The 22,594-nt window shown below is 42.8% G+C and overlaps 1 protein-coding gene across 1 annotated transcript in view; it reads right to left on the bottom strand.

Annotated features, from left to right (window-relative positions):
• Positions 1-93: 93 nt before the first annotated feature.
• TMX4 (thioredoxin related transmembrane protein 4) overlaps positions 94-22,594 on the bottom strand; it is a 65,190-nt gene continuing 42,689 nt past the window's right edge. The window contains exons 6-8 of the mRNA XM_090051614.1: positions 17,187-17,288; positions 7,463-7,526; positions 94-4,292 (exon numbers count right to left, since the gene is read on the bottom strand). Of these exons, the coding sequence (XP_089907740.1) occupies positions 4,003-4,292; positions 7,463-7,526; positions 17,187-17,288 (456 nt within the window). The 3' untranslated portion in view covers positions 94-4,002. The remainder of the gene's footprint in view (positions 4,293-7,462; positions 7,527-17,186; positions 17,289-22,594) is intronic.

Below are 22,594 nucleotides of genomic sequence, written 5' to 3'. Positions count from 1 at the left end.
TGCAACAGAACTAAACTCTTTTTGTACCTAGCCATTTGAGATTGTTTGATCATTTGAATACAATTATGGTAAAAATGAGAAATTAGCCATGACAAGGTTATAAATACAAAATTTATATGCAATTCCAGTACAAATACCATAGCATAAATCTGCAGAGCTTTTAGTATAAAAAGATAACTTTGCATAACATTTCAATGAAAAAAGCCATATAAACAACAAACATTGTTAAACACGGTTATAACCTAGACAGGATATTCTAAGACTTACATGCAGCTTTGTATTTTCACTCAAAACTTTGAGAAATACAAGCAAAAGTAGAACAGCCTCAATTGTGCTCAGTGTAGGCTTAAATTTTTCACAAGTGACTTACTGGTTTTTTTTAGATGCCTCAATTTTGGGGTGAGAGATTTATGGTGAAGTATCGTAAGGAGGCCCAAAAGGCAATGAACCCTCAACTTCTGAAAGTTGGGCATTCAAAAACCATCAGTCACTTTTGAAAATTTGGATCTCATCCACAAGACTTAAGAGCACTACATTAAACCTAACAAACATTTTCAGCCAACTGTGAGAACAACAGCTTCTCATTAAAAGGCATTCTGTCTATATTCAATACCCAGGGCAAATTGTGCCTCAGGAAAAAAACAAAATAACCTCCCCCCTCCAGATGACTCAAAACAGAGAACAGAGTTGATGCCAACAGTATTTTGAGTTGGCACAAATGACAGGTGTCAACCCTTTGGATAATGCAGTAACAGTGCAAAGTTAATACTGTTGTAAACAGCACTACAGCACTATACTCACGTAATCTAAAGACTGACAAAGTATTTTTTCAGTGAAAGAGCATAAATCCTGCAGGGCTCATACCAACACATTTTTTTTATTATTGCACAATGAGCACACCTTTTTTTCCTCTCATCGAGGAGAAATTTGCTCTTTATAAAGCCCCTTTAACAATATCCCTTCTAACTTTAGCCAAACGATAGATTTCCTCCATAACCCAAGAATCATTCATGTTTTATTACAGCATTCTACCTAACACTGACATATGAAAGTAGCATTATTACAGATGATGGGGATGTGAACACTGGTGTAACATTGTGAAAATAAAAATAATCAGTACTTTTAAAAAAAACCTTTCAAATTAAGAGATCAATATTGAAATCACAGTATGTGCTTAAAGGCTTGCCATTCAGGAATGAGTTTCCCTCTTGCATTACATCACATGAAACAGGGATTTTACATATTTTCATCCAGATTGGATTTTCACTAAACTCTTAGTAGACCAGCACCCCATCTGCCCCCCTAACCCTGCAACAATGACATGCAAAAATGCCCCTTTACTTTACTGAGAGTTTTGTGAGCAAAAAGAGAGCGAGAGAGAGTTCCAAGAACTACATGCAAGTTTCTGGTGGCTCTTATGATACCCTGTAATACCTACACCTATATAGTAGTAGTACTCCCCACTTAAGATTTAATAAGTGACGTGGACACTGATGTTAAGAAATGGGATAATCTTGTAAGGAATAAAGTATACTTCCAAGCCTGGATTTTCAAAAATAGGTGCCTGAATTCAGGTTCAACTTTAGGTACCTCAATCAGAAACAGATCAATGAGTTGGTACATACAGCATTTTTTTTTAAAGACACAGGGAGGTCTTGTATGCTCTGAATTTTAAAAACAAAAAACAAAAACAAAAACAAAAAAAAACCCTCAACCTTTAAGCCTAGAAGATGGCTCTAGGAAGCCACCTTTAAGCTTTAGATCTTTGCCAGGCCTATCTGACAGTCTAACATGGATAGCTCGCTCCTCATACACTTGCTGGGGAACCTCATGCTCCCGCTCATTTTTTTCCTATTTTTTTTTAAATGTTCTTCTCCTGCTTTAGCAACTCCCACACAGATGAGAGAAACTTACTGCACTGTTTGGGGGGAGGGAAGGGAAGGACAGTATATAGAGTTCTGCTAAGTGTGCTAAGTTTTTCCCTGCCTGATAGCAAATGTGATTTACGTCAACTATGTCCCATTAAAAACAGTAGACCTCAGCTGCACTACGGAAGTTTAGGGGACTGTCTCCAGACAAGTCAGGCCATCTGCTCTCATTCTCATTCATCATCCATCTCTCATTTCAGAGCACTGCAACAAAATATTTACTCCCATAACTGCTTAATAAATCTTCTCCAAATCCACGTACAAATCCAAAAAGCTAAACAATAAAGGTAATTAATCTTCATGGTTGTCAGAATACCATAAATACCTGACTTGACCATACTTCTGTCAAGGAGACAATTAAGTACAGGTCCAAATCTGATCTTTACCCTTGAGATTTCAGTAAAGCAGTTGTAACTACACTGATGTGAACAATCCAAGATCAGGCCCTATGAACACAACATACACACAACATACATAAGCAAGTATTGAAACCACTTAAGACAGTAGAAGGATTGCTTTCTGCTGAATAAAGTTTGTATTATCAGTAAAACAAGCAACTCAAGACCAACACTGACTAGTCTCAAAAAAGAGACCTTTGTGCACATGCAATATCCCTCGTCTAACACAAGGGGGCTAACGCTCTTTATTCTTGGAAAAAGAAAATGGAGCAAAGCTACTTAACCAGGTTTATGCAATAAAGCCGGGGGGGGGGGGGGGGGGTACAACCTCAAAACTTTGCTTCTTATGCAATCTTGATCAATACACTACCAAAACTGCAACGTTCAAGATTTCATATTCAATCCCTTATTGTAAATCAAGCCAACTGGAACAAGGGGAAAAAAATGATTTACTGAATAAACTACAAAGCATGAGGGGCTGTCAGCAGATTAGCTTAAGAGCCATTTTCACTTTACGCAATTCAAAACAGCCCCAGATAGATTAAAGAAAAGAGTACAACCAAAAAGCTATTTTTTTCATTACCTGGTGTGTTTTTTTCCCCACTACTTCTGCCAGTAAAGCCAGCACACTAAGGGGAAAACCATGAGAAGCTTTTTAGTTAATAATATTAAAGTAGTCCTAATTCTGCCAAAGAACTACTCTGGACTGGGAATGGCCAAAGAAAAAAACCCCTACAGTTCTCTGCATATGGCTAGCTTTTATGGTGTACTGGTTTACAAAGGAATATATTTCATGATAATATCTTAAAAAATAAAAAGCTACACTTTGGCAAAAATTCCCTCTTCTTATCCTCTTACTACACTATTTTATTTATTTTTAGAACTCCTGAGGTTCAAGCTTGTCATATTAAGCACACAGTCAAAAAAAATCCTAAAACAAAAGAACAATTTGGATTATGAGACAATGACAACTATCTGAACCCCTCGGGTATTAAAACCACCATCTGAAGTAAGTCTGACTTCTGCGTTATGCCTCTGAATACATAATCAAGAGCTGAAAAGCTCTGGGGCCCCACTTCAAGCACAGCACAAAAAACAGTCACTGTTATAACACTGTGGCATATTTTCAAAATAAACTTTCAAAAGAAAGAAAATGCAATAAAAAAGGTGCTTCAGTTGAGAGCAATGAAAACAAAACCACCAGACAAAGGGGTTTTAATGGAAGACGACTAAGGTGCTCCTTTTTGCTACTTTATGGTGTGGCTGCTATTCTCATGACATTTGAGGAAAATAAATACTTCAGATAGAAGAATCAGACTTCTACTAAGCTACTTCAGGGCACTTCCAGTTAATGCAGGTAAGTGAATTCAAATTCATACAAGCATTAACAGCAAGTCCCTCATTCAAGTGTTCATTTCCCCTTCCTCTCATACATTTCTAAACATATCAAATTTTACTTATGAGTGATTGTCATGGCTAATGTATTCTATAAAAAAAGTCTGGGCTGGAAGTTTATGAACAAGTACTGGTTTCAGAAAGAAAAGAGCCTGCTCAGGCAGAACAGAGGTTTTGCTTAATGTAAACACAAAACATACACCAAGTGTTTAGCTTCAGCTGCAGACCAAAAGGCCTGATACTTCTTTGGTCCACGTTTAAGGAAACTGCCACCAAGGGAACTATGGTCCACTATCAGCCTCCTGGATTTTACGCTGCCTTACTGAGCTCTGGGTCTCTGGATCAGCTGGAAGTTGTTCAGAGATGTCTTCTATCTCTTCTGTCCCTGACCCTTCATCAACTGCAGAGTCTTCTTCTGAACCATCAGTACTTGAATGAGCCCCATCTTCTCCGTCTGAAAGGTCCTTCTTTTCATTCTCAGCTTCTTCTAACTCATCTGCTGAAAGCTCTTCAGGGTCTTCCTGCTCTTCACCAGTAGTTTGCTCTACATTCTCCTTTTCAGTCACTTCCACTGAAACAAAAACAAGAAGTAAAAATACTGAAATCCTAATGACAGCTCATCAGCTAATAAGGAGTTCAAGGAAAAAAAACAATACTGTCGTAATTCTGGTGTAGTATTCAAGGGTGTGTGCAAAGGAAACAGAGGCCCCTAAATTCAAGTGGTGGGTTTTTAAAAACACTGCTTCAATTTAGGGCCTTTTAAAACCCCATGTCGTGTACACCCAAACTTACCTGCTGTTCAGGTGGTGGGGAGGGGAGGGTGAGCTGCTGGTGGGAGGAGCAGTCCCTGGGCTGTGAGGGGCTGGCTCCTGCTTCCCCCTGTGGCAGCGGCACCCTCCCCACCCACCCTACAGCACTCACTTGCAGGCACCAAGCTCGGGCAGTCCCGGGGTGGGGGGCACCACAGCCGCAGAGGGAAGCACTGGGCCCTCACGCAGCTCAGGCAGGCAGGCTCCAGGGAAAATAAAGATCAGGCTCGCCTCTTTTCTTGGGCAGAGCCTACCTTCCCGGGCTGCTGCCAAGCTACCTGCACGGGCTTCCTGCAGAGCTGCATGAAGCCTGGTGCTTCACTCCATGGCTGTAGGGCAGCAAACTGCTCAGGGGAGTCTTATTTGGTGAGCCCCAAGTCATTTAAGGTTCATTAAGCCACCAAATTTGCTACAGCAGCTGGAATTACTGCACAATACACCACCACTGATGTGTACAAACGCCACCACCATTTAAGTGGTGCGAAAGCATTTAACCCACTTTAAAGTGTTGTGCACACATGCTCCTTGTCTTGCCTACATACAGCCATAGCGTTTTCATCTTTTTTTTTCATTGTACCCTTAAATTTTGGTGTAATCTCTCTCGTTTTAAAATTTGTTTTCCTATCTGGCAAACATTTGTTTTCATTTTGTTCACAGTGGATTACAAGCTAACAGAACAGCCTTTTTTTTTTTTTTTTTTAAAGTTAATTCCTTAAATGTAGACCATTATCCTAAAAAGTCAGCAGGAACATAAGCAGCTCTTGGAATCCTTTTTGCCAGATAATTGCTGCAGTTGTGCCAACTCATAAAGCAGACAAAGCATACATTTGTGTAGATCCAACATAACTAGAGTCTCTTTTCCATTACCGAGAATGATATAATTCTTAATAAAATTTTGTACATGAAGCCTATTCCCCCCATACTATGCAAATTTTGCTTTTGGCCAAAGTTGGGTCTAATGACTTGGCTGCATCACTTGATGCATCAGACAGAGAGGGTCTTTGTTTCCAATACTACTGAACCAAACCCAAATATCTGCCAACACACATAAATATAATCACGGTTTCATTCCCATAATTTCTATAAAATTACAGTTTCTTTGCCTCCAAGTGATAAAACTACACCAAAATAATAAGGTTCTTAGAATATGTTTGCCCAGAATTAAACACAAACCTGAATACTTATTTCTGCTAGTATATCAATTGGGACAGATTTTTTCTCATTCATAATTGTGCCTCCTGTGCTTACAGGGAGAAGAGCCTTGCTCTGAGATTCTTCTTACTGACAACATGGCAGGACTGGGTCTCATTTAAATCACAGAAAATATAAAAGACTTTCCAAAGCCCACTTTCTATCCTCAGATGCAAACAACATGTCTGCCAAAGGCTATGGAGCAGTCTTTATATAATCAGCAGAGAGAATGATAGATACAGACAGAGAGCTAATCAGATGATTAAAGGTGCAGTTTGTGTGGTAAGAACAGATGGTTCTAATGGACTCCAAAACTGCTTGGCGCCTGTCTTCCATCTACCATGCACTCACCAAAATAACCTCCACAAATATTTTACACAGTAAATCTGTTTACATTACATGAACAAAAATAAGTAAAATTCTCATTTTGAGAAGCTGAATTTGAGAGAATGAGCTCAACTCTACTAAACACTAGAAGTTATTAGACTGCAACTGCAAAAAACTTCAATTCTGGTGCTCCCACAAAAGCAAAAAAAATTGCCTGACTAAGCAAACTGATCACAAACTACAAATTGTATCGTTTGCCTTAGCAACTTCAAAAAACCCCAATAAAACACAATCCTGCAATCCCCACAAGCATACAATTATGAAGTACTGCACAGGATCATATGGATGCAAGTCAGGGTCAAATTAAGGTGAGCAGTAGGACTGAGGCCATCACCACTGCTTTTCCCTGCTGCTAAGCACCACTGCAGCGCAGGGACAATCCCCATGGTAGCTAACAGTAGCACAGTGCAAGGAGAGCTCCCCTGCAGGCTGAATGCTGCTAGCCCATGGGCTGTTGGCGGCTGATCTCTGTACTGGATTACATAATATGCCTGATTGTATACAGAATGTGTGTTAGGAAGCACAGGCATCTGTCCCACCTGAGAACAAAACATTTGCACCTCTCTAGTCATAAAGCTAGAGAAAAAAAGTGGAATCTGGAGACCCAAAGTATTTCCAGGTCTCCACTGGTTTTCGATGGCATACCCGACTTTCCACATCAGTAAAAGGAGTTTTGCCATTTTCCCCTTACAAAGTTATATGTCAAAGCTAACTGGTGTTTGTAAAGTAATTTAAGACCATCAAACTGAAAAACTTGATGTTCACAGTATTTCCACAACAGGAAATATACACAAGTGTCAGACATCTTTGTAGGACAGCGGTGCCCAAGCTTTCCGGCACACAGGCTGGCTGAGTGGGTTAGGGATGTTGTAGGAAACACTCAGAGACATGTGTCACTTACTCCGTTGTCATAATGCAAGCTAAAAAAAAAAAGAGAGAGAGAGAGGCTGCTGACATGTGGACCACCCCGCCCAAAACAAAAAACCCTATGCTTTACTGGAAAAAGCAGCACATTAGTTCAAATCAGCTCTGCAGCATTTTTATAGATCACACTCTTCAAATGGGCTTTTTTGGAGCTTTTATCTAAAGCTGATCCAATCAGCTATTAGGTAAGAGAGCCAGAAAAAAGCCCTGCTGAAGGACCCACTCTATATAGACATTGGAAATGTTGGGTCAAACTAACGCGATGCCTCTTCTGGGCACGCACTGGGCCAGTGCAGGGGTGTGCCAAGTTTAAAGTAAAACGCTGTTTTTGTGTTTTTACTTCTGTAAGCAGCCAACTAGAGCCTTCTGGTCAATGAGATATATACTAAATATCACCCCAAAGGTCTGTTTATGCACTCGAAGTACTTACCAGAGGTTTCATCTCTGTACCTTGATTTGGCTGGGCAAAGACAGTCTGATATCAAAACCAGGATCTGAGAAAAAGGGAAATGTAGTTCAGTGATCAATCAATAAACACTGCACTGCTATCCAATTTGTATTTCTACAATATAGTATACTCATGCTGAAAATTATTCTTGTTACAAGTTCATTAATGCAAGAGAAATGCACCATCCTACAGAGAACAATTTGTTGCTGTACAACTCCTCAGTAGTGCATGACAATTATATCAATTACTTGACCATTTTAAGCTTATTTTAAACTGAAGGTACAACCCCTTTATCAATTCAGTTATAAGGAAAAACTAGAATTAACACACAGAATTGTTAGACTAACAAGCCAGATGCTAATTAACTTAGTAACAGACATTATGCAGATGGTCTATAATATAATTAATTCACTTCTCGCACACTTATATTGCATTTTATAAACTATTAATATACCCTTAAAAAAAAAAAAAATCAAGCGACCATTACAGGATTATTTCAATATGTTGCTGTTACAGTCTTCCAAATCAGAAGTGTAAAAAGATAGCTACACAAAACCTAATGGCAAATGACACTTGGTTTGTTTTCTAAAGCAGGAAAAATAATGGCTCTGGTAAACTTTTAATAGCTACCAAATAGCATCACAGCCTTCAATGGTAACTGTACTTAAAAGGTCATGTTCCTCTTTTCCCATCTTAGCCAGACTCCCAAATAGCCCCACATCACTACAAGCAGAAGGCAAAGATGTGCCTAAAATGGTAGGTAGCTGCTATCACCCCAAAATTTGCCATAGCCCCCCCAACCTGCCCTTCCAGCGCTGTTGCTGAGCTCTAGGAAGAGCCTGGTGCCACTACCAGCCCCAGCCTGCAGCTGCAGCCTGCTCTCATCCTGTACACAGATCCAGAGGCATGCACCCCACAAGAGCCCAGCGCAGCCCCCCAGCCTGTAGGCCTCCCGGAGAGCGTGTAACAAGAGCCGCACCCCCCATGCCACACCCTGCACCCACTGACAGTTCCCTCACTTTGCTCCCTGCTGCAGCTCCAAGCCTCTGCTTCTCTTCACTCACCCCAGCCGCTGCTGCAGCAGCCCCAGGAGCAGCCAACACCAGCTGCCTACAGCTGCTGGGATGCCTTGTGCCCCGAACCCCCTGGGGCTCAACCTATCCCCACTTATCCCAGCTCCTGCTGCACCAGATCTGGGAGCAGCTGACACCAGTTGCCTGCACCACAGCACAGCACAGCTCAGCAGCTGCGGTGAGTGGGGACAAGCAAAGCCCCAGGGAGTTCAAGGTACAGTGCAGCCCAGTGGCTGCAGGCAGCTGGTGTCGACCACTCCCAGAGCAGCTTCTGCAGGGGCTGGGTTGAGTGAGGCATGAGCCCCATGACCCTTCCCCTCCCCTCACAGACTTACCTGCTGGGGAGTGGGGGTGCCAATGCCAATTACATGTGAATTTACCTTGCATGTAATAAATGTTGGGCATAACAGCTCATTTGCATTTGCAGAACCCACATAAAAATCGAGGAAAACCTGTATTTTGAGTGATATCATAATTGTGCTATAAAAATCACAAACCAGCCACAATTCTATGAATGTGTGGCTAGTTGCTATTCCTTGCACAATAAAGATCTTAAATCGTGCCAGAAGCATAACATGTACCAGAGACCTGAAGGGCCGTTTCTTAATTAAGGACTTATTCTGTCAGAATTAAGGTCTGCTGTCTGAACCACTCCAATCAACTTTTTTGCATCAAAAACACCAAAGCAGATGTCCAGTCCACAGCCATTAGCTAACTGACTACCGAGCATGCAAAATGATTCATGTAATTCTGGTACGATGGCAAAAGCTAGACCAGCATAATTGCTCTACTTGCCCACTTTCCTGAGGACAAAACACTCTGGAGAATAGCATAGCTTCTCTCCCACCTCCTGAAAAGCAGTGCAGATCCAATCTGCAAAGGAACCTATTAGACCACGTGGTCTATAGAGCTGAAAACAGCATAAAAATAAGATACCCCTGTGGTGTCGCAAAAAGTTGCCCCTTGGTAAAACTGAGCCAAATTAAAGCAACAATGGAACCACGCTGTAATCTATCAACTCTCTTAAATCACTTTTAAGTTCATGCTTTTGTAGAAGCTTTGGCTATAAAATGCATGTTGTATTTTGATCAAATAAATTTAGTCATGCTCAATGCACTTTTATTACAGTTGCATGCAATCTACCTGAATTTCTACCAAGTATCATTAGGAGATTGAAAGATGGAGATAAATGCTCAATAAATCAACCATGTGGTTGACAACTGGTTGCATAAGACAGACCTTTGATAGTGTGTTTTAGGGACTTTGTTTAAACTTCTTTGAGAAAAGCCTAATTAAGTAGTGCACTGAAGCAGCTTAAAAAAAAAAAAAAAAAAAAAAAGATTCTTGCATAAATTCACTTTTTCCCCTCCCACTTCATTTCTGTTTATTGAGCAAAGATAGTTTATCATACTTTTTCTGCATTATAGGGCAACATTCAGTGATCTGAATACTCTTTTCAGCCACAGAATGAAAAAAATACAACCCAGTAAGTATATGCTTCTGGTTTAATAGAAGCATCACTTGCAAATGAATGAAAGTAATTCTTCTGCTCCATTCAGCACTGGTAAGGCTCTACCTGGAGTACAGTGTCCAGTTTTGGACCCCACACTTTAAGAAAAGCATGGACAGTTTGGAAAGAGTTCAGTGCAGAGCAACAAAAATGATTAGGGACTTGGGAGGCAAGACTCATGAGGAAAGGCTGAAAGAACCAGGGTTATTTCACCTGGAAAAGAGAAGACTGGATGAGTAACAGTCTTCAAATATCTGAAGGGCAATTAAAAAGAGGCTGGGACAGCCTTTTCTCTGTTGCCATACGGGATAGGACCTGGGAAAAAGAGTATGACATTAAGCTTCACTAGGGAAAATTTAAGTTAGAGATTATGAGGAACTTGGATTTTGAGGGTGGTCAGGCATTGAAACAGGCTATCTAAAAAGCCTGTGAAACCTCCATCCCCAGTTTTCAAAAGTAGGTCAGACAGATGCTTGGCTGAGATCGTTTAGTCAGGGATAATCCTGCCTTGAACTGGAAGCTGGACTAGGTGACCTTGTGAGGTCCCTTCCAGGCTTACTTTCCTATGAACCTCTGATCAACAGCTTCAAGGAGGAACACATTTTCACCTGTAACCATCTGTACGCCCATCTTCATCTAACTTTCTTAAAATTAGTGCCGTGTTGATTTTTATCAATGTTATAGAGGTGCCAAACACATTGGCCTGCAAGATGGATATAGTCTGCCAAGCTCCTGGAGAGGCAGAGCATTTGGTGGCAAATATGCACTGAGAATGGTCCTGAATGAAGTTTCCACCGAAAGACCTGGAACAGGAACGTAATGATCAAGGCATTTCAAGGACGGCACATCTGTTCCAGACAACTATAAATATAGTGTCCATGGAGATTTCCATAATTTGTTTCTGTGCCTTCTCAATAATTGTCTCAGTAAATTTGCTGGACAGAAGACAGAGGTGCAAGGTTAACATATGAGGAGGCTACAGATTTGGAAGTGCCAAGCAGATTTTTTTCTTCTTTTTTCTTTATATTTTCCACCTTTTTCTCCTGAGATTCTTCTGCTCTTAACAGAAACACTAAATGAGTGAAGTCCATGCTTTCAGTCTGAAGGAGCTAAAAGTGCCAAAGGGATGTAGAAAAAGCCAAGTCATTTATACTGACTGACATTCCCCTGCCTCTTGTTTCCTTTGTGTATGCTGCATTGAAGCGCCTTAAGGTATAAAAGAAAAAAACCCCAGCAACTGCCATTTAAAGTACTGAGGCTCTTTGCTTGAGGGGGAGTAAGGAGGGAAAGAATTTTAGGGAGTATATTTCTTTTCAACATAAAGTTACTGTATCCCCTGGACAATTATCTGGCTTGTTTTGCATAATGTGTATTCTGGCTACTTAAACAGACTTTGCTATGGGAAGATAATGTAACTTGAAATGAAAAGACCATCTTTATCTCCATTTGCCTGCAAGTATTTAAGATTCTAGCACATTCCAAAATGGTAAGAAAAAAAGCAGCAAACAATGCTGCCTTACAGGGAAATAGATCTCAGGCACCCAAAAGCGGAGTTTCCCCACCCCCTACAAGTAAATGCCAAGAGATAAGCCAGGGGTTGGCAATGAGGGCCACTGAAGGAGTTTTGGTGAGCTGTTGTGGGCCAGGGTGCAAGGGAATGGGGGAAGCAACTGATTCTATCCAGCCCTGGGCCCATCTGCCCCACACCCATGACTGGGGGCACTGGACTGAACCGGTGGGGCTTCATGGAGACCAGCCTGGGACCCCCATAGGCAGGACACTGCTGGGCAGATGGAATGGGGTTGCAAGCAGGCAGAGAGTGGCATCTGGGAGTTGGATGGGTCTGGGACCAGTATCACAGGGAGGTGACAGTATGAGGCCACTCCCTGCAGGTCCCTTCCACAGGCACCAGTTCCATGGGCAGAGACCTGAGGGGAGCAAAATCACAGCTCTGCCCCAGGTCCTGGCCCCATGCTGTCACCACCCTTTGGTCCTGGCCCCAGCCCCATCCATCTGTCCCGCTTGCAGATGCTGCTCCTCACCCGCCCACGACCCCATCGCATCTGCCTGGCCTAGCATGCCCTGCCCACCCTCCCACTCCATCTGATGCCCCTGGCAGTGGGTGCAGGGAGGATGGCTGGGGTGCCCAGGAAGCAGGTGGTGGCACTGGCAGCATCAGCTGAGCAGAGCAGAGCAGAGCGAACTGCTGCCATGGGGGCTGCCAAGAAGTACAGTCCAAATGCTGCACTGCCCCTGCCCCACTGTGCACCCAGGAGCAGCAGGATGAGCCACACACACCATGGGCTGGGCTGTCCCCCATGCCTGGGCCAGGTGAAGCCGTGGAACCCACTCCCAGCCAGACAGATTCCTTTGACCGACTGAATCTGGCACACAGGACATATTTTGCCCACCCCTCAGCTAAGCTCACTAATTCTGTCCATTTTTGGTTAGCAACACACTTTTTAACTGCTTTGAATTAATTTAAAAAATGTTCATTAAATTCAGAGTTTAAAGGCTGTATTTTTTGTAACAGTAAATTCATTGTTGCATAGGTTACACATCAATGACCAGAGCGTGCTGCATCCAAATTCTGTGGGTAAATATGTATTACCTTTCTGTGGTGTTTACAGTCTGATTCTCGGGACACAGCCCTCAGGTCTAGCAATGCTTTCCACAGTATAGGACTGAAGAGAAGAACCAAAAGATGGCTTTAACTAACTTGTATACATCCTAATACTTGAGCTACACATGGAAGTAGTTCAGTCCCACAGCAGGATAATATTCACCTGTCCAATTACAGCAGCTGTACAACTGGAAAGCACAAGGGACCAGAATCTGGTCGTCAGCACTCCAGTGTTACCAAGGTCATATAAACTTCTACTGGAAATAGTTTTTGAATTTTATAATCACTAGAGGATTTCAGAATACTCGTGTGTGCCAGCTCTGCTCAGTTGCAACAGATGGCAATATCACAAATGCTTAACTTCTATGTCACCAAGAGGGTCACAAACCAGGAGAGACTACATGGAAGAGAGTAGACAATCCAGTTCTGATGCAAACTAAGCTGTTTATAAAGCAGAGGAATTATCAACTATTACACATTTTCACACAATCAAATAATGAGAAACCATTTATCTTTTGTGAAAGAGTCCAGAAATGAAAAGTTAGATGCTAGCGAATTAGAAAAAAAATTAGAATGATGTCAAAATAAACTTATGCTTTTACTAGTCAACAGTTAATTGGAAATTACCTTGCTTTACTTCTACTTCTGAGTGATCCCACAGAGAAGTAACATTGCAAAGTTTTAATGAGAGTGCACACACTTCTGAGCAGAAGTTACATTGTGTAACAGGTGGGATAGAAGCTGTGCTGTATGTAAAAGCTTAAAATATTTAGAGTAAAAGCCCTTTTATCCAGCATTTTACTAACTGGCATTTCTATAAACTGGAATTTCTGGCCAGCCACAGGGGGGAAGCAGCTCACATGCAGCTATTGCCACTACCCACCACCCTGCGCCACTGCTGCACCACGTGTGGTCCCTGCCACCAACCTCACCTCCCACTTGCGGCCACCGATACCATCCCCCCCCGCTCCACATCTGGCTGCAAACCTCTGTGTCTCAGGTAACTGGCATTTTTAGACTACCAGCACCCCCCATTCCCCACTCATGCCAGAAAACAGGCCTTTTACTGTATATAGCAACTGTAAACATAGAAGCCTTCAATATAATAGCACGTCTGAAATCAGTTACTACTTCATTCCCACTGATTTAAAAAGTATTTTTACTCAAAACAAAGCCAAAAAGATCAAAAACATATCCATTCAAATTAGTTTCAATAAGCTCTTCTCCATGTGTAAACTAATTACTGCAGCTAGTAAGACTTTGCTCTGCAATGGGTAACTAAGCCTGAAACAGGGATAGAAGGGTTTAAAAGGATATGTGAATTCTATGGGTACTGCAGGACTAAGGGAAAAAGATGATCTGCAATTTCTTTTTAAGTACTAGAACAAGAGAGATATGATCCTCATCACTAACCAATTCAAGGGTTGTTGGAACAATAAACTCAAGTCTCTCTGCAGCTGACATTCATGACTAACATTAGTGCCTAACTGATCCCCAACTGCATGCACTCTATGTCCTTTGCCAATGCTCTTAAGTCTTCCCTTCCCTAACTTACTTCCCCACATCCTTGTAAACCCTTTCTTTTCTAATCACAAGACCAAAAATGTTGACTTCCTTCTCTTGCATTCATAGTGTCTCGTCACACCAGTCTTTTCTTTTCTTGCTCCACTCCCCATAGAATTCTCAATATTTTCTGTCAGTCTGCATTTCAGTGCTTCTACTCCCTGAATCTCACTTTTAAGGGTGCAACTTTTTTTAGACTTACATCACTGCTATCCATATGACTGACTTCAAAAGTAATTTCTGTTTTAAAGCTATTCCTTCTATTCTTCCAGATTGTTGGTAAATTTACCATGGCTGTTTTACAGTGCCTAACATCCTTTGAACGTCCCATTCAAATGAAATATGTTGATTAATGACTGGACCTAGACAAAAAAATACACCCAAACAACTCTTCAGCCTGCTCAAGCAATTCCATTTTATAAGAAGGCTCAGGGTTTGGTTTTCTTTCATTAGGGCCATCATCTTTGTCTTGGAAATATTAAATCAGACTCCTGTACTATTTTATCTACCCTACTGACAAGTGCTGTGGTGCCTCAGATAATGTAATCAAGACCATCCTCTACATGTCTCAATATTACTTAATCTCCTGTCCTAATGCTTCCTCTAAACTGTACCTTTCCTCATTGACATCTATTGCAAACTACTGAGATAAGGTGACACGGGTATATTCTATCACATTACCCAACTGCAAACCATTTTGACATTCATTCTGCCATTCTACCGCAGACTTCCAATTACAATCGTTGAATTAAGCGCAGCCAGGATCCCATCTCCAGCATAGTAAGCCATGAGGTATGTTGAACCAAGTCAAATGCCTTAGTGAAACTGACAAAACAGACATATAATGGCTGCCTGAATCCTCAAGCCTCACCCATCATGATCCTGAGATCAGTCACTTGATCTTTTATGCCCTTTTCAGACATCGTTATACATCACTGGAATTACAGCACAAAAAGGCTAGATGATAAACTGCCATTTAAAGAACCTTTGATTTTGAAATGCTAACAAAGCAAATGAACAATTATAGTTAGATCTTACGAGCTGAGAAACATTCAGTGGTCTCCAAGCTTTTTTGATTGCGTACACCTATCAGTAAAAAAATTTTGAGAACGCACCCCCAATATATGTATATAATATAAATAGAAATAGAAGTTCTAATATTTTCTTCCCGCACCCCAATAGATCATCTTGCACACCCCCTGGGGTGTGTGCACCCCACTTTGGAGACCACTGCAGTAGTTCATTCACAACAGAAATAAGCCAACTCTTTCAATACTGCACCTCAAGAAAGAAACAGTGGATATGTACATTGATGGAACAGGTGGAGCAGCTAAGTCCTGGATGTAAACATATATATTTCTACTTTGATTTCCCAATTTTTAACATTACTAATAAAAGGAAGCAATTATAGAAGGGGTAGAAGGGGGGTATTAGCTTCATTCAGACTGTGTTGTCTCCTTACCTGTCATACTCACTATTTAAGCCATCACCTCTATATTCAAAGGATAAGTTGCTCAACTGAATATACTGCATAATATACTGTATTTACCTGAATACAATATGACCCTGAATATACGATGACTCTCTCCCAATAACTGGATTCTACACCTGGGAAATATATAAATTTATTATGGTTTTCCATGTATGGAATCTAATTGTTGCAGGGTTGTCTTAAATGTGCTCCTTCCCCCACTACTGCAGGTGGGGGGAAGGGGTGATAAGGAGGGTAATAAGGGGGAGGTAGTAAGGGGGAGGCAGCAGGGGTGCACGTGGTTGGCAAGTGGTAAGGGATAGTAATGAAGCAGGCATTAGGGGACAGGCATTGTGGAGGTGGTAGGGCAGGCAAATGAGAAAGAAAGGCAGCTTGCCCCCCTTCTGCCCGCCCTAACCCTCTACTTACCCCCCATTATGCCTCACCCCCCAGACTCTGGCTGCCCCAATTCTTCCTACCCCTATTTCTCCTCTTCCCCACTCCATGCCACTTCTGTCCCACACAGCCTCAGCATCTTCCCTCTCCCTCTCCAACCCCTTCCCCCCAAGTATCTTTCCCCCCGGGCCTGGGCTGGAGCAGCAGTGCCAGTTCCATGCCACTGCTACAGGGGTGAGCTAGAACCATGCTCTATGTCCCTGGCTGTAGCAGCGATGGAGCCTGGTTGCACAGAGGAAAGGTAAGGAGTGCAGCAGAGGGGGAAAGAAAGGGAGAAGCAACACGGGGTAGTGGGGAAACCAGGGACTGCAGGGGAGGAGTGACAGGGCCTGACAAGGCAGCAGGGGGCAGATAGCAGCTGTGGCTCCAGCTGTTGCCCCAACCCGAGAGCAGCTGCCTGCCCCCCCCCACCCCCTTCATGCTCAACTGTAAGGCAACAAAGCTTCTTTCCTCATGTTAAAGAGGGGGAGGGGGGAATTTTCTAACAGAGAAAATACAGTAGTTGACATTTAGTCTACTCTAAAATTGTAGTACTTTTAGTACTGTAGGATACCCACAGAATAACCAAAGCAGCAGGATCTAATTTGAGCTTGTGGTCAATTTGGACAAAGACAGCCAGTTGGAGAGGTAGGAGGGGGCAAGGGGCAAGACAGAGACTAATGGTAGTGGGTCCCATGTAAAGAAATCTGAGGGAACAATGGGTGGGGTCAGCACAAAGAACAGTTGTCCCCAGAATATCTGCTAAAGCATCTTGATGCTATTTAGTAAAAATGTTATAATGGCTGCCTCCATTAGCATAACTGATCATGCTTAGTCCCATACTATAAAACACACAGCTTAATATATTGCTAAAAAAAACTCCTTATAGCTCTTGATTTTAAATAAAAGCATTAGAAATCCTATTTCTGTCATCAATTACTGTGCAGCAGAACTCTCAGAAGTATTTTCAAATATATATTTTCTCCCTATTTAGTTGTAAGAAAAAAAAATTAAGAACAAAATATGCTTACCAAGCCCAGGGTTAAACCAATCAATAAGGTGGCCAAGACGAAAATTGCATAAGAACCCCAAATATGAATTCCAAGAGTGTCTGTGAAGTAGCTGTGAATTTGCTGCAAATGATAAAAAAAGATTTAATTTGTTTTTAAACATACACTGTACTATAGACTACAAGGGGATAGAAAAGGTTAATTATCCATTCTGCCATCACCTATTTCTCAAATTGTTCTTCTCAAGTTAACTCCCAAATGACACTTTCCTTCGTGTTTTCCTCTAATAATTACGGAGAAAACCTTTTAAAAGACCAACTGACCATTTTTTCTTCCTGTGATATTCTAAGCTTAGTGCTACAGTATCAAATCAAACTGAATCAATATTTCACAGCAGCACTTCCCTTGATTTACAATTCAATCTCTATCATGAGATGAAAAGCCTTCTTGAATCACATTGCAGAGCACTGAAGGCAGAAAGTTAACCTAAAACTTACAAAAGTGCATACTCCAAAATACCTAATTTCAACTGGTATATTATATATACACTGAAGTGCAGAACTTAGCATTTATATTAAATAAAAAAAGAAATAAAAGTCAAAGAAGTAAGTATGGAGGTATCTTCACAATACAGAGTTGAATCTTTTCCATTCTTACTCTATTTTTACATCTAAAGTCCTCACCTCTATTTCTGTTCAGAAATTGGCTAGCAAAAAAGGACAGTAGCAACAAAATGAAAGACTTCAGATAATGCACTTAGCAAGCAGCTCTGCTAGCATTAAGGATGTTAACAATCCAGATAATTAACATTTAAACTATGATTAACACACTCACAAGAATTGGAATCAGAATTGACTCTAGATTTCAGGGAGTTTATCTTATTTACTTGAATCCCAGGTGGGGTTCATCCCTGCTCCCCTGCACCCCACCCATTCAGCAAAAGGGGAAAAAAAACCAGGATCTTGAATTCAAGTACAAAGAGAAAGTGGGGGGCAAGGGGTCCAAGAAAGTGGGATGGGGGGCAGGCTCTGGGTCAGAGTCACAGCAGCTGCCTGAACCCTCTGCTGCTTCCACCAGCCCCAGCAGCCTCTGCACATCCAGACTATCCACCACATCCCTCTCCCCCTCAAATCCCTTACTGTCAGGTGTGGCTCCAGCTCCATTTTCTCCAGGAGCACAGAGCACATGCAAGTTCCATCCCCTGCATAGCCATGCAGCAGTGTCCTGGGGCTGGCACCATGCCACCACTGCCAGGCAGGGGACAGAACTTCCACATGCTCTATGTCTCAGGAGGGAATGGAGCCAGAGTCATGTCTAACTTAAAGGGTGAGGGGAAAGGCGGCAAGGGGTCCACCTGCCTCCCACCCCAGCTGCTGCTTTCCCCACAGCAGCAATGACGTAAATTAATTTAAAGATGACCTTCCAATAATTAGATTCTATACCTGGAAAATTATAACAAATTTTCCATACAAAAGATCTAATTATTGGGGGGCAGTCTTATTTTCAGAAACCATCTTAGGTTTGGGTAAATATGGTATTTAGGTTTGGGTAAATATGGTATGTTTTGTAATTTATGTCAGGCTCCAAGTATGAGAGGTTAGAGAAAGGTAGTTAGCTGGGTTAGTCTGATGCTAGGCAGGAGGCAGGGCAATGTGTCACCTTACAGACTAACTTAAGAGCGAGGCTAGGAGGAAACTTTCCTGGACGCTGCAAATTATCCCAGATCTGTATGCAAAGGCAACCTGAGCAGGGTGCGGGGCCTGGGGCAAATCAGCTGCTCTGCCCAGCTCCACAGGGCCCAGGACAGTCGCCTCCATTCACCACCTCCAAGCCCTATCTGTATGCTGCAGAGTTTCGTGGGATTATTTTCTGAATTTCTCTAAAGTAACTACTACTAAAGTAATCTTTCTTTGCCTTGCTCGCAGTGTCCCCCTTTCCCAATCCTTTGTATTTAGAGAAAGTTAGTTATGTTAGTCTGAAGTTAGGCAGTTAGACTATACGGTGCCAGCCTGCTCTGCCGTCTTTGTACAGTATTTAAATTACCTTATTCTTTTCTATTCAGTACCCCTGTCCTCTGCAAATCCACTCACAGTATCTGATTAAGTAGGTTATTATCTATGAAAGCTTACACATTTTTGTACAAGTTGGTCTCTGAGGTGCCACCCTGCCCTCCCTTCTCTCTCTGAATATGGTCTTTAGGCAACATATCCTACAGTATTTTCAGTCAAAATGCTTCATAAGAAAAAGCATGGAAATACATGCATAAGAAGAGCATACAAATCGCACCTGAGCAAGAAAGAGAACCTCTGTCTCAAGTGGCCCACCTCTGAAGTGTAATAGAGAATAAAAAAAAGATATGTACTTGTTGGGAGAGGAACAGAAAGAAGAGCAACAGGTTGTGCTGCTGACCATTCCTTCCACCGTGACTGAAGGGGTAGCTCAGTCTACTAAAAAGTATCCAGTCAAGTCTGCCAAACTGAACACTAACCTGTTTCTGACTCTGTTCATTCTATGCCTAAAGATATCAAGGCACTTTGGTCTGTGGCCTCTCCTTCACAGAAATCTGAAACCCAAACACCTGTGCTCCAGGGATCCACAGTTATGAGCAGCTGCTAAACTTCTCTTACCGTTATGCATGATAAATCATTCTAATCAACCTCATTTTAATAATTAAGCAAACATGGTATGGGGCTCAGGGAAATCAAGGGCTGTGATTTTCAAACTCTTTCCCTCATAGTATGTCAAGTGCCTTCAGTAGTGGGATACATGCATATGTACAGAACCCTATCATTTGCCTTCCCCCTGTCTCCACAATGTATGTGGCATAAGAGTTGGTGGTATATACCTATTAAACTGTTGGCAGAGGCCCAGGATGGTTCTTGATGAAAGGAAAGCAGCAGATCAAAATTTCTTTTAATAGCTCTGTTAGGGAAGTCTTAGTGGAGGGGGAGGGTGTTGGGGGGGAAAAATGCAAGTATGAAAAGATCTCAGCCAAATTCAAAGTTAAGGAGCCTTTATGAGCGAGAGCCTGCCAGTAGCCCATTCCATTGTACCAAGAAAACTGAAGCTTGAGAACCCCAGTAATAGCAGTGGTACCACTAGATTCATAGATGTTGGGGTCTGAAGGGACCTCAATAGATCATCAAGTCTGACCCCCTGCATACGCAGGAAAGAGTGCTGGGTTCAGATGATCCTAGCCAGATGCCCACCTAACCTCCTCTTGAAGACCCCCAGGGTAAGGGAGAGCACCACCTCCCTTGGGAGCCCATTCCAGATTTTGGCTACTCTCACTGTGAAGTTCTTCCTAATGTTCAGTCTAAATCTGCTCTCTGCTAGTTTGTGGCCATTATTTCTTGTAACCCACAGGGGTGCCTTGGTCAATAGAGCCTCACCAGTTCCCTTCTGTGCCCCTATGATGAATTTATAGGCAGCCACAAAGGCTGGTTATCTACATCCCTCTTGAAGTGTGGTGCCCACAACTGGACCAGTACTCCAACTGGGGTCTGACCAGTGCCCGATAAAGGGGAAGTATCACCTCCTTGGTTCTGTTCGTCATTTATCTGCTGATGAATGATAAAGTGCAGTTAGCTTTTCTGATGACTTTGTCCCACTGACTACTCATGTTCATCTTGGAGTCCACTAGTACTCCAAGATCCCTTTCTGCTTCTGTGCTGCCGAGCAGGTCCTTTCCTAGGCAGTAGGTGTGCTGGACATTTTTCCTCCCTAGGTGCAGCACTTTGCATTTCTCCTTGTTAAATTGCATTCTATTGTTTTCTGCCCATTTGCCCAACCTGTCCAGGTCTGCCTGTAGTTGTTCCCTGCCCTCCGGTGTGTCCACTTCTCCCCACAGTTTTGTATCATCTGCAAACCTGGACGAGGGAGTGAAGTGTACTCTGTCCAAGTCATTGATGAAGACATTGAAGAGTATCGGTCCAAGGACCGAGCTCTGCAGGACCCTCCTGCCCACGTCCTTCCAGGTCGATACCGACACATCCACCACCGCTCTCTGGGTATGACCCTCTATCCAATTTGCCACCCACTGGACTGTGTAATCATCTAAGTCACAGCTGCTTTATTTGTTCACCAGCATGGGGTAGGATACTGTATCAAAGGCCTTGCTAAAGTCTAAGTAAACGACATCTACCCCTACTCCTGCGTCCAGGTGTTTTGTAACCTGGTCATAAGCAGAGACTAGCTTAGTCAGGCATGATCTACCTGCTACAAACCCATGCTGGTTTCCCCTCAGCATAATTTTTCCTGCTGGGCTTTCAGATATATGAGCTTTAATAATCTTTTCAAAGACTTTACCAAGGATGGAGGTGAGACTGACTGGCCTGTAGTTGCCTGGATCTCCTTCCTCCCCGTCTTGAAAATAGGGACCACATTGGCCCCTAGTGGTAGTCTATAAAGTGGACAGGCTACAGGTTCATGTTTCAGGGGCTGAAACCAAACACTTCATAATTCCACCTAGAACCCAAATAGTAACCAACCCCGGTTGCAAGCAAATGTAATGGCTACATACAGACATTCAGTTTCTACCAGAAGAAACTGTTATCCTCCCAGCAGAAAGCAAAAGTGTGTAGATGTTCCAGCTTTTTCCTACTAAAGCAAAAATGGCTGCTCCAAGAGAAAAATAACTTGGTCAACCACAGTGAAACCATTCCTGGGAGAGTTTTTCCTGGGAGACTAAACATCTGCATAACTTTCCTCCAGCTTAACTCCTCCTGGGGACCAGAAATATTGGAGCCAGAGGAAAGGCTCCTGTTTCTTCCTAAGACCAGGGTCAGTAGCCTGCAGAAGGTAGGTATGGCAGTTGCTCCTGCCCCTTCCTATAAATAGGAAGAAAAGGGAGAGGAGAAACAGCTGCCATCTGTTCCCCATGTGCTTCTTATCCTCAAGTTCCCAGCGTGAGATGCAGGCAGAGACTTTGTTATGCTGCTGCTTCTGCTCAGCTCCCAGGCACTGGGAGCACCGCCCCCTCCTAGCTTCCCCATGTACCCCCTTCAGCTGAGCAGCAGGGGCAGCAACTGAAAAGCCAGTGTGACACCAGCTGGGCCTGAAAACCTGGCTTTCAGATGAGACTGCTTCCCTTTCTCTCCCACCACCACTCAGTGGAGCGAGGGGGCAGCAAATTAAAAGCTGAAGGGGCCAGGAGGCCAATTTGGGGGAAACCGGTGTACACCTGGCTTCCAGACTTGCCAGCTTTTCAACTACCACCCACCCCGTTCAGCTGACCCAGGATAGTACACAACCAGATAGGATACTCTTCCACTGCAGCAAAATGACTCTGCCTTGCCCCATGCTGCTCAGAGCCAACCCAGGGCAACAGAGGGTAAGGCAGGGTGGCATGCCCCTGTGGCAAGGTTCCCAGAGCCTGGCCATGACTCTGCTCTCCACTTCTCTCGCACTCCTCTAAGTCAGCCCAGACA

This window comes from Crocodylus siamensis, chromosome 1 (assembly GCF_052110815.1).
Source record: "Crocodylus siamensis isolate JL-2025a chromosome 1, ASM5211081v1, whole genome shotgun sequence".
Classification (NCBI taxonomy): Eukaryota; Metazoa; Chordata; order Crocodylia; family Crocodylidae; genus Crocodylus; species Crocodylus siamensis.
The sequence above is the reverse complement of the archived record's forward strand: the minus strand, read 5'-3'. Positions and strand labels throughout refer to the sequence as shown.